General features: G+C 41.9%; 1 protein-coding gene across 1 annotated transcript in view; it reads left to right on the top strand.

Moving 5' to 3' along the window:
* Positions 1-18,364, top strand: part of LOC132439500 (formin-2-like) — a 313,506-nt gene extending 295,142 nt beyond the window's left edge. The window contains exons 17-18 of the mRNA XM_060033791.1: positions 16,849-16,930; positions 18,228-18,364. Coding sequence (XP_059889774.1) covers positions 16,849-16,930; positions 18,228-18,254 — 109 coding nt within the window. The 3' untranslated portion in view covers positions 18,255-18,364. The remainder of the gene's footprint in view (positions 1-16,848; positions 16,931-18,227) is intronic.
* The last annotated feature ends 443 nt before the right edge of the window (positions 18,365-18,807 follow it).

An 18,807-nucleotide genomic window follows, 5' to 3' on the forward strand; every position in this document is an offset into this window, starting at 1 on the left:
GGAGAAAGGGCAGCTACTCCTCCAGCTGCACGAGCGTGTGTTAGTCAGGTCTAGTCTCTGCCCAGCTGGTCTGTGGTTGGAAGGAAAGCGTGTGAGTGTCCGGCCTTAGGAGGGTACACGTTAGACCAGAGGCACCTCATACACTGAGCTGTGTGTTCAGGTTCAAAGTATGATGTCATCAGAGTAGAAGGAAGCAACCACTTTCAAAGCAACTGAAAATAAACGTGAGCTAAGGAAAGAGGCTTATTATTCTGTAGTCATGTGTTTGTTGGACACATAAGTGGAACTGCCTCTTGGACCTCTGCCCAGCACTGTCACATTGGAGCAGTACGTGAAGTTGGCCAACCGCTTACCCATTAAATTCAGGCATCAGTTTCTACAGGAACGACCCATAAAGCAACCCTCTTCCTAGTTCTGACCCCTGTAGTGGGAACCTTGGAAGGAAATTGACAAACAAGACAGGACAGTGCAAATGGTCCCTGAGAATATGTAGGGAATGTGACCTAGGCTCATTAAAGGAGTAATTAATATGCATTAAGATGTAGTAGGAGGGCTTCCCTGGTGGCGCAGTGGTTGACAGTCCGCCTGCCAATGCAGGGGACACGGGTTCGTGCCCCGGTCTGGAAGGATCCCGCATGCCACAGAGCAGCTGGGCCCGTGGGCCATGGCCGCTGGGCCTGCGCGTCCGGAGCCTGTGCTCCGCGGCGGGAGAGGCCACAACAGTGAGAGGCCCACGTACCGCAAAAAAAAAAAAAAAAAAGGTGTAGTAGGAAATTAAATTCATGAATTTATTAATTCAACAGTTATTTATGCGCTACTCTGTGGTCGGCAAATTCCCTGGCCATGTGGATCTTACCCTCTAGTGAGAGATGCAGACAATAAAAAAGTAAACATGCACATTTTAAAATTATAGGTTGAAATTAGCACTATGTGGAAAGTAAACAGTGAACCATTTTTGCACAATAAAAAGCAGAAGAGTTTCATTTAGAAAGTTTGGTCGGAGGAGGCCTTTCTGAAGAGGCAACATTTACGTTGACACCTAAAGAATTTGAGACTGGTGTAGGGGTACGGTGGTGAGCCTGGCAGGTAGAGGTGCGGGAAGGTCACAGCAGCCTGGCAGAGAAGACTGATCTCCAGGTCATGAGGTGAATCTGAGGAAACAGGCAGGGGCCTGACCGTTCCGACCCTTGCAGTCATGGTAAGAGGCTGACTTTTATCGTGGGTGCAGTAGAAGGCCATCACAGAGCTTTTGAAAGAGAACAACCTGAGATGATTCATGCAGAGAAAAGATGGTTGGTGCAATGGGTAGGAAATTGGACGGTGGTATTGAGAAGCAAGTTAGGAGTTACTGAGGAAACTCCTCAGTAACCTGAGGTGACCCAGGTGAAAGGTGTGATATTCTGCACTAGGAGAGGCAGCAGAGGAGACGGGAAGAGGGTGCTGGGACCCTACACACGCGCGTTAGCACAGGTTCCTGGCTGGGGCAGCTCTGGAGGTCAGAAAAGTCTAGTCTCAGCTCCATGAATGATGAGCTTATGTTAACCAGACCTTAGAGATCAGGAAAGTGAGCTTCCCCCTTTCTTCTCCTAAAGTGATTTACAAGGTCTGAAACCCTGGGTATCCGGAAATTTACTTGCTAAAGCTTAGTTCTCCAAAAATGATGTAAAATCCTAAGGTGAAGGTTAGATGGAAAAAATCTATGCATTTGCTTCATCTTTCCATGTTCCAAGAGATCTTTTTAAATTTTGGAAAATCCTGTCTCTAAGCCTCATGTTCAAAAATGGAAGAAAGTCACCTTAAATGTTGTGGTTCCAACTCCCAACAGACAGCTGGGGCCAAGAGTCAAGAAAATAGCTTTTCCACAGACTTTTTTGCTTTAAAAGGATTTAAACCTTGTTGCACCTTCTGCTGAGTTTGTAGAGGCTTGTAATGGTATTTGAGCAATTATTCATTTCCCTTCAGCATTTGCTAAAAATATTTTTTGGTGTCTTAGCGAAGTTTGTCATAAAACTGTCTTGGCAAAAAATATGCTTCATGGAGTAAAGATATTTAAGATTACCTGTTAAAAATAACATCGTGCAGCTTATATGAGCTGCAACTAGCTCCTACAACAAGCTATATCTTTACCAGCAAGCCGTTATTTGGGGGTCATTTAAATTTCTTTAGGAGCCTCTCAAACAATGTGATGGTTATAACCTGCCGGAGGAGGGGGCCAGACCTGTTCGATTTGTCCAACGCCGATTTCTTAGGTTTGTATGGACTTCTGCCGGAGCCTGGATTTTTTAGGTAGTGACAAATGCCCCTGCATCCACCCCCATGTGACGTCTTCCTGGCTGACTCGGAGCCCCTGGTAGAGGAGCCCACTGGCCGGCACCCTTCCTCCTGTCCGCTTTGGGACTTCTCCCTCAGACACGGGGGGGCGTGGGTAGTGCAGAGAAATGGAAGGTGTTCCTTCTACTTTTAAAAATTTGGGATCGTGGGGTCAGTAATGAGTACTCAAAGCTAGTCGTGAGAGATGGAGGTGGGCGAGATCGTCCCCAAGATGTAGGCGTTTGTCTCTACAACAGGTTTGCAGCTGATGGCAACATTAGACCCAGACATTGCAGCATCATTTTATTGGACAAAGAGCAGTCAACTCACTGGTTTTGCCTGCTAAAATCTGGTTAACATTTAAGAAGCAACTGTGATAAGGCGCGAAACTCAATTTGAGTGTATGGGACTTTCACGTGCTTGGGGGGACTGTGGGCAGTGAAGCCACTTTGGAAAACAGGCCTTTCCTCAAAGGGGGCAGTCTAGGAACTTCCCTGGCAGGCCACTGGTTAGGACTCCGCACTTCCACTGCAGGGCGCACGGGTTCCATCCCTGGTCGAGGAGCTAAGATCCCACAAGCCCTAGGGAAAATTAAAAAACAAAAAAAGTGAGCGTACAGCTGCCGTGGGGCCCGCAGCTCCTGCCGCGGGTCTGTGGAAGAGGCCTGTGGACACGCAGCAGTGTCACTCATGACACCTGAACAACTCGGAGGTCTGTCCACTGATGAGTGCGTAAATAAAGCACGGCGTATCCTTACAGTGGAATAGCGTTATGTGATAAAAAGAAATGAAGCACTGATACAGGCTGTAACATGGGTGCTAAGTGAAAGAAGATGGTCAGAGAAGAAGACTGTGTGGTGTGTTTTGCTTTATATGAAACACCCAGAATTAGCAAGTATATAGGATCTGGAAGTAGATTAGCCCTTGTCAGGGGCTGGGGACAGAGAGGAATGGAAAGTGACTGCTGGTGAGGTTTCTTGGCAGGGTGGAATGTTCTAAAACTAGATGGCTGCATAGCCCTGTGGGTTAGGGTTTTGTTTTGTTTCATTTTTTCCAGTTTTTTGTTTGTTTGTTTTCTGGCTGCACCATGCGTCTTGTGGGATCTTACTTCCCCGACCCCTCCCCGGCCCTCAGCAGTGAAAGTGAGAAGTCCGAACCAGGAGACCACCAGGAAATTCCCTGTTTGGCCGTGAATTTTCCACTTAAATGGATGAATTTAATAGTACGCTAATGATATCTCAAAGCTTTTTTTTTTTTTTTTTGAAGAAAGTAAATAGAATTCTCACATTAACCACTAAGCCTAAAAGTGGACCAGGATTGAACGTCCCACCCTCAGCGGTCTGTTCAGGTTGGTCACAGTTTTGAATTCGTACATCAGTTACTTTTCTTTCTGCCTGGTCCACTCATGGCCATTTCCCCTGTGCCCAGGGGACGTACTCAAGGAAAGCAAATCTTTTAACTACTAACATGAATAAATGAGCTAAATCAAAATTTCAGAGACAAATCTGCTGGCAAAAATTATAAAAAAATAAAATCACACAGTTAATTCCAAGATCAAAATGATCTCCATCTATTTGAATACTTAGTGATTTATAATAACTTGACTCTGTAGTGATGAAATGACTAGTGCTTTCCCTGTGTAAACTTCAGACTCAGGAAACCTTAATTCATGTTAAAAATATACAGTACGTGTGTCTATTCTGAAATTACTCATCTATTCTAAATAAACTTTTTTCAAATCTAATCTCCATGGGGGGAGTCAGATTGTCCAAGTTTTCTTAAACTGTATTTCTAATGGAGAAGAGATAAATACTTAGGGGGGAAAAAGTGGATATAATAATGGTGAAAATAAATAAAAAGGGGAGGAAGTTTGTCTGCGTTTGCTATGGGGTAAAGCCCCATCTCTCACTTGTGTTTCATGAGGTCTCCACCCTCTCGCCAGAATGTCTCCCTACTCCTGCCCACCGGCCCTTACCTGGCGTCTGAGTTCTCACTCGTGACCCTCCCCACAGGCCTCTGACCAGGTCGCTGCTTCTGCTTGTCATAAACAGTTAGGCTTAGAAACATGAACCATGGGCAGCTGCTAGGTCAGGAGAGGAATTTTGAGTCCATGTGAAGAAAGCAGACATTTTTTGAGGCAGGGACAGACCGTTTATACGGTGCTTCCTAGCCAGTGGGCCCTCAGTGAGGACTGGCCGTGCTGGTGCTGCAGAACTGGCCATGGAAGTACAGCGTGGTCTGGACACGGGCATTTCTAGTCAATTCAGGTGTCCACCGTTGAACAGCTATCATAGCAAATAAGTTTCCCCCAGCCTGTGTTCCTTGGTTTATGTGGAAAGTTCTTGTTTATTATTTGTTCCTCCTTAGAAGGACCTTTAGGTCATTGTCACCGTGGTCGTCATCATCATTATCATTTAAGTTATTATACATGCATGATATTTCTTATATGCATATTATAATTTCATATCAAACTCAAATTCTAATGCTCTTGGAGTTTTAGGAGCTATGATTTACAATTTTTAAGATTTAATATTTTTAAGATAATATTGCAGAACCAAAAAAATGAAAATCATATCATACCTAATATAGTTCCTAAAATGATGTAAGACTTCTTTTTTCAATTTAGGCTTTCTAATGATAATATGATATTATTAGCTCATGGATACACCAGAGGTTTGTCAGCTTGCTCTTTTTTTTTTAACTGAAGTATAGTTGATTTACAATGTTGTGTTAATTTCTGCTGTATAGCAAGTGATTCAGTTTTACATATATACATTTTTTTGATATTCTTTTTCATTATGGTTTATCACAGGATATTGAATATAGTTCCCTGTGCTATACAGTAGGCCATTGTTGATTATCCATTCTCTATATAATAGTTTTCATCTGCTAATCCCAACTTCCCAGTCCTTCCCTCCTCCCCTACCCACCCCCTTGGCAACCAGAAGTCTGTCCTCTATGTCTGTGAGTCTGTCTCTGTTTCATAGATAAGTTCATTTGTCATATGTTAGGTTCCACATATAAGTGATATCATATGGTATTTGTCTTTCTGACTTATTTCACTTAGTATGATAATCTCGAGGTCCATCCTTGTTGCTGCAAATGGCATTATTTCATTCTTTTTATGACTGAGTAATATTCCATTGTATATATGTACCACATCTTTATCCATTCATCTGTTGATGGACATTTAGGTTGTTTCCATGTCTTGGCTATTATAAATAGTGCTGCGATGAACATAAGGGTGCATACATCTTTTTGAACTGTAGTTTTGTCAAGATACATGCCCAAGAGTAGGATTGCTGGATCATATAGTAACTCTATTTTTAATTCTTTGAGGACCCTCCATACTGTTTTACATAGTGGCTGCACCAACTTATGCTTGCCCTTTTTGAACGTTGTCTTATATGAAGCCCAGGAGCATTTTATTTTACTTTATTTCATTCCATTTTGATTTATTTTGCTTTTGTTTCCTGAGTAAGATCAGTAATAAAACGCTTAAGATCCCTGATACCTCGAATGTCTTTCTAAGTTTGAAAACTTTAATCAGCTTCATCTGTCATTTTATCTTGTTGAGGGATGTTGACATTCTCTGGATAATCCTTCAGCTTTCTCCCCATCGTCCCCCACAGCCCTGGCCATGCTCCACCCTCAACTGATTACAAAGGTCACCCCTTCCTTTAGGAACAACGGTTATGCTGTCACCTGTGTGTCACACTCTGTTCTAGATAAAGTGTTCCTGCCCTCACATCCCCTATCTCATTGATGTCTCTGGAGAAAGGCTGATGTGTCTCCTTATAAACCCCTCCCTTGAATGATTTAAAGCTTGATGCTGAGCTGTACAGAGTCCTGTTTGGGTAGCCGTGCCTCAGAGAGGATGTGGCTGCTCTGCATTTACTAAAAGGGCATATGGTCCTCCCAGCGTGAGCTGCACCTGCCTTGTGTTGTCTGGAGTTCTCTGAAGGTGCCCTGTGCCAGTGCTCAGTCAGGAGGGAGGCACTCTCTGTCCTCTGGGGACTTTGGGCAGAGGGAAAAGAGGGCTGGAGGAGGTGCTGGCGGTGCATGTAAGCCTGCTGGGCAGCGCTCTCTGAGAAGCGACAGATAAGCCGGGACTTGAAGGAAGTGATGGAAGAAACCAGGGGATTTCGAGACGGAACATTCCAGACAGAGCGGCAAGTGCAAAGCCCTGGGGGGAGGCTGCAGTGGCTGGAACAGAGTGAGCAGGAGGAGAAAGGTAGAAGACGGCTGGGCTGTAGAGAGAGGTGCTGGGGCAGATTGTGGAGCCTGGTGGACCAGGTCAGTGAGACTTCCAGAAGGAGGCCATAAAGCAGAGCTGCTGGTGCTTACGGGAGTGGGAGGAGAATCGACCTTTGAATTTGGGAACTTGGGGGAAGCGGCGACATCACAAGAGCAGGCGCCGTCAGGTGTTCCGTGACAGACGCCTGGTTAGATGGGCACAGAGGATGTGGAGAAGGGGATGATGGGCAGTACATGTAAAGGGTGGCAGAGAAGGAAGGTCTCGCTGGAGGGGGCGGGGGATGAGAGATATTTTCTATTTGATGGGGGGATAAACAGCATATTTTTAACCTGATAGGAATCATCCAGTAGAGGAAAATATTGCGTGTTTTTGTTCTCCCTTCATATGTGTGTTTCCCTCATGCATTCCTGTGTTGTATCGCCCACATCTCTCTCTCGCAAGACTCTAAACCATTATGACATTAATAGCTCTGTTGTACTCTTTTTTGAGTTTTACAGGGAAGAAACGTGATAAACTCACTATAAACTAATCCCTATGTCTAATAGCCCTTGAGTTCCTGCCCCATCAAAAAAAGGTTTTTCTAAAAGAATAAGATCCAGGTTATTCACCCACATCCTTCTTGGTATTGAATTGTCAAAAGAAAAACCATAGTGTGAGTACCAATAGAACTTAAATTTATATCTCACTAGCTATAATCAAATGCTTTTCTGAACCATATGCAAAAGAAAAAAAAAGGAATTGCTGAAATTAAGAAAATATCTTAACACATGTGGAAATAGTAAAAGGATGTTTGCACAAAAAATGTCAAATGTAGTAAACAACACTGGTCTCCTGTAATAAAAGAGGTACTTTGCTGTCAAATGTGATTTTATAATAGTTTTGGCCATCATGTGTGACAGAAGTTCATTTTATTTACTATCATGAATTTGTGAGACCAGGAGCTGTCATTTTAACCATTTTATTGAGGAAATGTAAAACATCCTCAATACCTACAGAAAGAACATGGTCATTGTTATGGGACTTAGATAAAGGGCACATCAGCTGAGCTACTTTTGTAAATTCCATGTAAATCTGGGTCTAATGTAGAATTAAAATAGTCTCTACTACAAGAGCCATGAGAAAAAGAAACCCTTTTTTTTTAAATGAGCGATTTTAAATTAACAGTGAAAACTATGTTATCAGAGCTTTAAAATCCTAACGTGTTTATGAATACAAATATTACAATTTTCAGTAACGGTTAAAAGCTTATCATCTAAGCATTTTTAAACGTTCTAAATGGCACCTTCTAGCTTTCTCAACTTTTTCTGATACCACGGTAAATTCCTTGTGGGAAGAACGTGAGAAAATGATACTCTGATTTGACAGAATATAATTCATGGTCTTTATTTACACAGTGGAGTGTGAACCTTACTGTTTAATCATCTAGTCACTAAGGTACATGCATTTCCCATCTTCAGCAGCAGCACAGCGTGTCAGCATTTCCAACATTTGTCAGAGACTCTAACCACCTACTGACTGCTGTTCAGTTGAGACCATTGGGATCTGAGATAGTGGGGGAAATGTGCTCACTGTCCTTCTGGGTTTCTCAGAGTTGTAGCCCTCTATCAGGTTAGATCACCAAAAAGCAAGGGCACAACACACTCCAAGTGTGTGCCGAATCCCCTTTCCTCAGAAACGCCTTCATTGAGTTAAAGCTTAAAATTTAGTTGCTGTTTATATTGAGGATTTGTGTTTAAAAAGAAAAAAGCCATTGGAAAATTTCTCTGTCTTCTGTATTTTTAGATTTTTACTGACTACAGTTCACATCCCTTATGTAGAGAGCCACCGTCAAGAATTCCTCCTAGAAATTAGAATCAAGAAAATGTGGTGGTAGTTTTTTCTCCGGATGATCTTGCATGTTTTCCTTTTTCAAAGATGAACACTACAGCCCACTGTGTTTCCATTAATACTTTTCCTTGAATAGGGTTCAGAATTTGTCCAGTTAGAGTGCTTCTCCTCAGGAGCTAGTAAAATACATGCACCCACTTTCCCAAATAGTTTCTCTTTCAAAACCATTTTAACCTGCCACGTTTTATATGTTCAGAGTTTTAGAAAATTCAGTCTTTTAAAATTAAATGCTTCTAAATAAACAGAAATAAAAATAAATATAAATATAAATTAATATAATGAATGTAAATATATAAATACATGATAAGTATAAATATATAAATGTAAATAACTATGTACATATGTATAACTAGAGGAAGATTTTGGTGGCCGTGTTTTTCATCATCCCATGCCTTTGCCTTTTGAGGAGGCCACACAGATCGATGCTTATTACACCTAGAGCTGAGGAGGTGTTGTCTGTGTCTGTCTGGATCTGCAACGTTGGTTTCTGACCCTGAGCGACTAATGTGACCATTTTAAGTTTCAGGTTCTTCACTGTAAAAGTTGGGTAACAGCAGTACCCACCTCATGGGGTTATCCTGAGATGTGTGTGTGTGATTTTTTGTTTTGTTTGCCTTGAAGTGAGAGCCCAGCCGGAGAACCCAGCTGTGTCCTCCGGACCCATCTTTCCTCACCTACAGCCTTTCCAAACCTAGGGGGAAACATTTCTTCCTATGGTAGCTCATCCATGAGTTACAATGTCCTACATTTGTAGAACATTAGACAGTTATCAAAGAGATGCCGACTGTAAAGAATTCATTTGACTGCTTGAATGTTATCTTCTGAATGAATGATTCCTCTCTTTTGACCCACCTCTACTCCGAAGCGTGGTCCAGGGGCGGGGCTCCCCAGGCCGGCCCCCGGGCGGGGGTCGTGTAAAGCGTGGCCGCCTTGAGTCGCTGCCGCTGTGCGCTCGCTGGTACTAACTGCGCCGTCAGCCCTGGAGGCGCGGAGGCAGTTTTCTCTGAAAGAGTCAGAGAGTATGAGCGATGAAATTCAGAAATTAGACTCAAATTCAGAAATACATGCCTGACGAAACTTCAGTTCTTTTCCATTGCAGTGATAAGGAGCGCTGTGGTTGATGGTTTCCACTATATTTTCAGGGGGTTTGGGGTGGTGGTGGTGAGCATCTTGGTCATAAATGAGAGCAGGCCGAGATGGAGTCGAGTCCACAGGGCGTCTACACCTGCTTCCGGCTCTACTGGAGCCACATGCCGGCTCCCACCCAGCCTCCGTCCAGAGCCCCTCCCCTCTCTTTTGGATTAGAATGGTTTTCTGGGCTTAGTAGGTAGCTGTGGGGACTCCGCTGAGCTGGGCGGGGGAGTGGTCTGCTCTCAGCAGGTGGGCGGAGACCTATCTCTGCGAGGGGACCCCACGCCTCTGCCCCGGCGGGCAGTGAACCCGGCCGCCTTACACTCACTTAGACCAGATTGTTACTGCTCAGTGGCAGGAGTGGCTCCCTTCTCATTCCATTGAATGACGATAGCATACCTGTTTTCTTAATGAGGGTGAGGCCGCCAGGTGTTTGCTCTATAAAGTAGATAAAAATTACTCGGCCTGCGGGCCACAGTGGTTTCTCTTCTCTGTGTCTGTGTCACTGTTGCATCTCACAAACTGTCTTTACACTGAATCACATGGAACTTTTTGTATGTTTGCCTTACAATAAATGGGTCTGGGGCTTGGGAAGGAAAGTGCAGAGAAATATACATTTTTATTAGGAGAGAAATCAGAAACCACTCTCTCTATTTAGAATAACCTTTAGTATAAATGTATCCAATTGTATTAAGGACAAAATTATTATTGGAATTTAAACTAGTTTCTTTTTTCTAAATTGAAGTATAGTTGACTTACATTATGTTAGTTTCAGTTGTACAACATAGTGATTCAGTATTTTTATAGATTATGCTGTTTCAAGAAATTCTATGATAAAAAAATACTTTTCATTTTGTCACCTACCTTTGTCTTCTCTGTGATATAAACCTTAAAAATATTCTCAGTCTCCTGGACTCATTTTCTATGCTTAATAACTTCTAAGCTTAATATCTTAAAGCCAGAGGAAGCTGCTACAACTGAAAATTTTTCAATGTAGGGAATAAAAATCTATATAGATGTATTGAAATTTATTTAGCTTCTTTATAGGTTACATTTACAACTTCATTTTTTAGAAGATAAATTTAGTATAAGAGTTTTCTTGAAATTTTAAGCTTAGAGATGTTATGTTTTCCTCTGGTCATTTTTGCCCAGACAACAGTTTTCAGCGGAGGACTCATCTCATAGTCACATTGCTCACAAAATGCTCATTCCTTATCCTGTATTCTCTGTAGCATCACAAAATCTGTCATTACTGACCAATGGTGTCACACTTCTCTACCTTGATAAGCTTGAATTTCAGGTTTCACATTCATTCCAGCCTTACTTGACATCTTCCCAAACAAGCTGCTGAATGGGCAGGTCGGGTTGTGCGGTATCTTAGGATCTTCTCACCAGACACGCTGAGTGCTGTCGCTGGCTGTCGCTGTCGTGTCCTGCCCGACTGTGAGTCAGACTCCTGGCCGCCCTAACCTTCCAGACCCAGCTGTGGGAGGTGGAGGGCGGTGTGTAGGGGAGAAGCCCTGGCAGCTGACAGGACTGCCTCCAGGCCCAGGAGCTGTATCTGTGTAGCTGGGACTGAACTCAGAGCATTATTGCTCTAATTTGAGGCTCATTTAGATGAGCTTAGTTGTCTGGTTTTCCCCTCTAGAGAAGACAGGAATTTTTAAAGAAGAGAGAGGATCTACGTAAGGCAGATATGCTAGCACCGCGAGGAGTGATCACAACGTGCCATCTTAGGAACAGACAGAGGATTTAAAACTGGCTGTGAGGTCAAGTCCAATAGAGCACAGTGTGACATCAGAGTGGGTGAGCTGCTGTCTACGCCTTCGGGGCCTTGAGGGAGGCCTGAGTCCGCACATCACAACAGTGATGAAGGTGGCATCAAGTAAATGTTAAATATTTCCATCTGTTTAAGAAAGAGAAAAGTTTCATTTTTTCAAAAAGTCTATTCAAAATTGGTTATACAAAGATTGGTCCTTGTAGGGAGTGAGTTTCCACTTACTGGGAATCACCCATTCATTTATCTAACTCTTTTTGACCCATTGCCAGGACAAAAATTAAGAACAAAAAATATTTGTTCAAATTGGTCACCTACTCTGTTTTCCAAACCTGATTCCATCTGTTTTTTGGTTTTTTCCCATGATTAAATTCTCCCTTAAAAGATCAAGGAGCGCCTCATATTATTTTATTACTTTTGGTCCTTCATTTGAGGGATAAGTTCATACTTTTGAAAAGTATTCAGCACATTGTTTTGTCTGAAGTTTTATGGACAATAAAAGATATTACACCAAAATTTAACATAAACGTCAAATTTCATGGCCATGATATACTATTTGTATCCTTCTGTTCTGTCTACCTTTCCTGTTTTCTAGTCTCTGCTTTCTGTGTTGTTTTTTTTTTTTTTTTTGAGGTACGCGGGCCTCTCACTGTTGTGGCCTCTCCCGTTGCGGAGCGGACGCGCAGGCTTGGCTGCCGTGTTTCACGGACCTATCCGCTCTGCAGCATGTGGGATCTTCCCGGACCGGGGCACGAACCCGTGTCCCCTGCATCGGCAGGCGGACTCTCAACCACTGCGCCACCAGGGAAGCCCTCTGTGTTGTTTTTTTTCCAAAACCACTAAAAGTGATGAGAGAAGAGTTTTCCTTATCACATCATTTGTTTTTGTTCATATTTTCTTTTTTGTCTAGATTTCTGGTTAGAAGTTGCAGTTGTTAGAATTAGCCTACCAAAGATGTCATCTGAAAATTTTTTACTTCCCTTTTTAGTTATCTAATAAGGTAAAAATCTATTTTTTTTGTGTGTGTGTGTTTATTTTAGAAGTATAGTTGACTTACAGTGTTAATTTCTGCTGTACAGCAAAGTGATTCAGTTATACATACATATATATTTTTATATTCTTTTCCATTATAGTTTATCATAGGATATTGAATATTGTTCCCTGTACTATACAGTAGGACCTTGTTGTTCACTCATCCTATATATAATAGTTTGCATCTGCTAATCCCAAACTTCTAAGCCATCTCTTCCTCAGCCCCCTCCCAATTGGCAACCACAAGTCTGTTCTTTATGTCTGTGAGTCTGTTTCTGTTTTGTACATAAGTTCATTTGTGTCATATGTTAGATTCCACATATAAGTGATATCATATGGTATTTGTCTTTCTCTTTCTGACTTTGCTTAGTATGATAATCTCTAGGTCCATCCATGTTGCTGCAAATGGCATTATTTCATTCTTTTTATGGCTGAGTAATACTCCACTGCATATATATATAACATCTTCTTTATCCATTCATCTGTTGATGGACGTTTAGGTTGTTTCCATGTCTTGGCTATTGTGAATAGTGCTGCTATGAACATAGGGGTGCATGTATCTTTTTGAATTATTGTTTTGTCCGGATACATGCCCATTAGTGGGATTGCTGGATCATATGATAACTCTATTTTTAGTTTTTTGAGGAACCTCCAGACTGTTTCCCATAGTGGCTGCCCCAATTTACATTCCCACCAACAGTGGGAGGGTTCCCTTTTCTCCGCACCTTCGCCAACATTTGTTATTTGTATACTTTTTTGACGATGGCCATTCTGAATGGTATGAGGTGGTACATCATTGTAGTTTTGATTTGCATTTCTCTAATAATTAGCAATGTTGATCATCTTTTCATGTGCCTATTGGCCATCTGTATGTCTTCTTTGAAGAAATGTCTTGATCTTCTGCCCAGTTTTCAGTTGGGTTGTTTGGTTTTTTAATACTGAGTTGTGTGAGCTGTTCATATATTGGAAATTAGGCCCTTGTCAGTTGCATCATTTGCAAATATTTTCTCCCAGCCAGTAGGTTGTCTTTTCATTTTGTTTATGGTTTCCTTTGCAGTACAAAAGTTTGTAAGTTTGATCAGGTCCCATTATTTTTGCTTTTATTTCTGTTGCCTTGGGAGACTGACTAATAGAGTCAAATCTTGATTAACGAACGCCCTGGCAGTCCCTTTTGTGTGAATGCAGCCACATTAAAAAAAAAAATCATCTTCGTGAATCATGCACAAGAGCTATGAATCCATACGCCAACCACAGACCCCTCCTAACTGGAGGTTAAACTCAAGTGCAGGCCGAGGACTGTCCCCTTCAGCCAAGCCCTGACTTCCTCCTTCCTCATGTGACTGCTTTCTCTTTATAAATGAAGTACTATCCCTCTTTTCACTCCCCTCCTCCTTTCCAAATAAGACGTGTAGGTCATTTTTGTTATTTGAAAAGTTATCACCACTGTGCCTTTTCACTTAATATCTAGTTATGAAAGGAACATCTTTTTCCTACTCAGTTTAGGAAATTTTAGCACTCATTGAATGAGGGGCGAGGCAGGAGGGAAGAGGGTTACTCAAGGGGCCTGCACTTGGAGCCGAGAACTCCTCCTGACCCCCAGAGGGAGGCCCAAGTAGGAGGGCACTCGGGGGCCCTCTCCCTTCCGGCTCACCTCATTATTTTTCCTCTTATTTCTGCCAACTCTGGCGGCAAGCTCACCTCCAGGGACACGTTCTTTTTTCCTGCCTAAAGTGTGGGGAAAATGTCAGAGTTTTGTTGAAATAAAATTGGCCTTTGAAAGAAGCAGCATTTGCTAGGAGACTTAGGATGGGTGGGCCCCAAGGGGACTGCAGGGAGCCCATTCCTGTGGTTTGGGGTCGTGACCTGGGGGTTCACAGCGTTGCCTCGAGGGGGAGGGAGCGCCGGGGTCCTGGGGCGCCGCGTGGGGAACCACCAGCTCGGTTACGGGGCGCAGCTTCTCCCGGTGTCGTCCACATCAGATCAGATTCTCCCAGTGCTGCTTCCGAGCGCGTCCTGGCAGGGGGGCGGGTACGGTGGGGGAGCAGAGACGCCTGGCCCAGAACAGACACGTGGGGGCCCGGGAGCTGCGTTTTATCTGATTCTCCGTGATTCCTCTGCTCCTGACCTTGAGCGACCGCTTGGGAGCCATGTGCGCGGCTGGGGTCTGGGGACGCAGGGACCACTCGCTCCCGTCGGACAGGGAAGCAGCGGGGCGGGGGAGCTCTGGCCTCGGTGGCGGGTCCCAGGCAGCAGGGTCCCCGCGGCGCCCCCAGGTTACTCTGTACAAGTCCTCTCCCCTCACCCTCAGCCCCATTTCCCCTTCCAAGAAAGGATGGAAAATTAAGATTTCTCTTTGAAACGAAGCTCAACTGTCGACCTGCTTCCGAAGAATTTCAGGAACCCCACCCGCCAACCCCAGGGTCCCCTCGGGGCATAGCCCCCGAACCCGGCGCTGGACTCCGAGCGCCCCAGCCTCTGTGCGCACGGGCCTCTCCCCTGACAGACTCCGGGCTTAAGTGCCCTTAGCCCGGTGCCCAGTCATTGCGAGGGCTCCTTGACCACTCTCTCTAGCTCTCCTTGTGTCTGCTGTGGGAATGGCTGGACTTGTTTTTGTGTAAAATTTAATATGTTTGTATTAGACTCAGCTTCCTGTGATACTTAGAAAAAACTTTTAAGAACAAAATAAGTAAGATAGTGAGAAAATTAAGATGCTTTGGTGATTTACAAACTTGTGAAGTAGATTTATTTTAAATGTCACAAAACGCTTTAAAGAGCTCCAAGTAAATTTAAAAGGGGATCTACTGGATTTTTGCTAACTGCTAACTGCTAACTTGCTAACTGCTAAAAAAAAAAAAAATGTTTTCCTTAATTTCTTGTCCAAATATTTCAACTTATGTTAACTGGTAGTTATTTCAGAGGAAGATGGGAACTCTGCAATCCTTAGTTTGTTATAATGTGTTTGTATTCAAATGTTTGGAGAAAAGATTAAAGGCAAACTTATGGCTTGGGAAGAAAGTAGTAGAAGTGGTAACAATGGATTGTTTTCTAAACTGTCATCATTTTCTGGAATTACTGACAGTAGCAACTCAGCAGGCATTTTACATCCAAAAGGATTTATTTTGATCTGCCACGCTTTACTGTGAGCTGCAACAGTAACCTCATAGCTGCTGTACTCCATGATTTGTTCCCTTCTGTTGTTTAAAAACAGGGGTTCTTTCAACTGCATAAGAGATGAAGTCTATCATTAGAACTTTTACCATCAGGCTCAAGAAGTATATTTAAAACTCATTTCTTTCAGGAAACAGGTTTCAAGATCTAAGTCTTTTATTAAGATAAGTCACGGCCTTTTCAGTTTCTCCAGAAATACTCTATTTTTAATTCCCGAGGAAAACCACAGTAATAAAAACAAATTAACCTAATAGGTTATTTTCTTTCTTATGGCACCTATTTTTATTAATAGAATTCCAGCTTACAGATTTCTTACTATCTGTTTAGTTAAAGCAATCATTGGTAACATTTTACAGTATTTTATAAAGAACTTTTTTTTATATATAAATATGTCTGTTTATAAAATCATGGACTGATTTTTTTTTAACATCCTTATAGGAGTATAATTGCATTACTATAAAGAACTTTTAAAGTAAAACTTTTTGGACCTTTGCAGCAGCTCTGTGTGATCTTCTTAGTGATGCTGTTCTGCATTATCGAGCCCTTGTCCTTCCTAAGGGACACAGAGGGCAGAGCGAGCAGATGTTACCCAGCGTCAGACAGCAGAGCCAGACTTGCTGCACAACCTCCCTCCCCATGACGTCCTCTTTTAACTGTTCCTCTGGTAAACTCAATACTGTTTTCCCTTGGAGCGTTTGTTTAAAAAGAAATCCTAGACGCGTTCAAACATTACTGCTCACTCTCTATTTTCTGCTTTTGAATGACTCATTCCCATGCTTGATGAAGCTCAATTTTTTAAAAAACACCCCAAGTATTCATTGCACAGACTTCCATGCCTGGGGAAATGCAATGTGGAAACTGAACCTAAGACCATTTTAAATAAACATATGAGTTTTTATATGGTACTGCTTATTTAATTATTTAATGCTTCTGATTTATGTAATAGTGCCAGCCCCATTTATGTAATGGAGCCAAGCTCAGCACCCTCACCTGAAAATGAAGGATATTTCTTTACTTTACTTCTGAATGTAAGACTCCATTAGTATAGGATAAAGTGTAGCCTAAAAATATAAGTGTGCTGTATTCTATTCCATTCCACATCCTTTGATTCCAAGTTAAGAACCACTAGGTGAATTTGCCTCTAGCTCTAACATTCTGTTTTTAAATCAAATGTCGGGCGACATTGTGGTATGTGGTATTTTTCTCTAATAAATCAACTGCTATAGGTGGATTGTAGTTAGCTTTCTAAATCTTTGTTTAAATTGTGTGTTTTCTCCCCCACCCAGAGTAAAAGAAGCTGAAGAGGTATGTAGGCAGAAAAAGGGAAAATCACTTTATAAAATAAAACCAAGACATGACTCTGGAATTGTAAGTATTTACTCTGTTTTTTTAACTTGTGATTTTCTTTGGCTTTTAAGCACTCTTTTCTCAATATATACAAATTCACCTAATAATATTTTAATTATTTTCCTCTTAAGTTTGAACAAATAATGAGCCTCTGACTTAAAGAATCTCCTTTTCCTTCTGCCTTTAATCAGGCCCCAAAGGCTAAAAGAATCTCAGCATTCAGCATTCAAAGACTAACAATTAAGATAAATCCACTGAGGGGGTGCACGTATGTGTGTGGGGTTGCTGGCAGGGTTGGGGGCCACCGTTCACTTTCCTCATCACACACGGATCACAGCACAGCTGTTGTAATTGGATGAGCACCCTTGGGATCTAACACATGAAATGCCAGGTGCATTGTTGTCCTTTGCCGGGACCAGGGCTCAGGCTCTGCGGAGTCGGCTGCCCAGCAGCTGTCAGCCCACAGCCCGAGTGTAACAAGCCAAGGTGTTCCCTCTTTGTCCGCTCTCCCCTTCAAAATAAAACGCCAAGTTGTGCCCCCAGAGAGGAAAGGGTGGTGGAAATGACGAGTTTTCCCTTGTGGTACTGTCAGTGTTTAGTTGAGTGTTCGAGGGGTTGTCATTTGACCCCACAGAGTAAGTAAATGATGATGTTTTAGGCCTTAAAATAGGAGCAGTTTGAATTGAGTTAGTCTCATATAGTCTAAATGGAAGATATTCAAATAACCCAAATTGGAATACCGTTTAACAGCTTTATTTAGAAAAAAGTTAGAAATTATATCTTCATTTAAAAGATTTTCCTTTCAGTTTCTCTGTATAAAAATCTTATGTAACAACAAGTATTTTATTATGGTTTGGTTTATGTTCTGTCTTTTTGATGAAAGTACAATCTTAAAGTACATGTATAGAATGAGCAGGAAGTTATTTATTAACCACAATTATGGAATTATAAGGATAGAAAAGAGTTAAATCACATTAACCATGAGATGAAGCCTCGATTCAATTTTCATATTTATGTATTTGCACACATAAATATGAGAAAATGAAAAAGGTGACCTGGTGTTCTTTCATGTCGATTAGAAGCTAAAGTTTCAAAACTTTTGTCCTCAAAAACATTCAGTGATTTGTCTTAGTGAAAATTCTAAAAGATAAAAGAGATTCTACTTCTATTTTATTCCTTTATCACCTTGTGTATCTTTAACCTTTTTTCAAAGAATTTGATCCAAATGAAAAGACCTTGTTTGGGTTATTCTAAACGCCATACATTTTTAAAGTTCTTCCTTCTAACTATAACTCTTCCCTGGTGCATTTATTTTCAGAAAGCGAAAATAAGCATGAAAACCTGAACAAAGAAAAGCAGAAAGAAAATGAGTCCCTGCAGCCACTTCCACAGAATTCAGCCGACCTAGGGCAGGAAGGAAACTCATCATTTTGATCACTTTTCTTCTTGGCCTCTTGCATAATCTTTGTGTTTTCCAGACAGTTCACTGATTGTTGAATTCTACTGTATATTAAAAAAAAAAAAGAAAGGAAAAAAAGCAAAAGCAGTAGGCCAGTGGAGAATGTGACACCTTTTCTTTTTGTAAAAGTTTATGGTATTTTACCGATAGACCAAAACAGCATGTGTAAGAGGCAGTATCTGCATTAATTCTGAACATGCTAAACAGTAACCTTCAATTTAATGATGTGCAAATAGCCCTGTCACAGTGAAACACGTTCCGTTCTACTGACGACCAGTACTCCACATCACTGCATTTAGAGTTATGGTTAAAATGTTATTTCTAGTGAATTGTTTGTATCAGTTTCACGTCTACATGTAAATTTTCTATTTTGAAATTGAAGTACCATTTATATATGTCATAGTCAAGGCTTTCCCAGCTCTTGGGTTGGTCTCTGTAA

The sequence above is a fragment of the Delphinus delphis genome, chromosome 16 (assembly GCF_949987515.2).
Source record: "Delphinus delphis chromosome 16, mDelDel1.2, whole genome shotgun sequence".
In the NCBI taxonomy this organism is placed as follows: domain Eukaryota; kingdom Metazoa; phylum Chordata; class Mammalia; order Artiodactyla; family Delphinidae; genus Delphinus; species Delphinus delphis.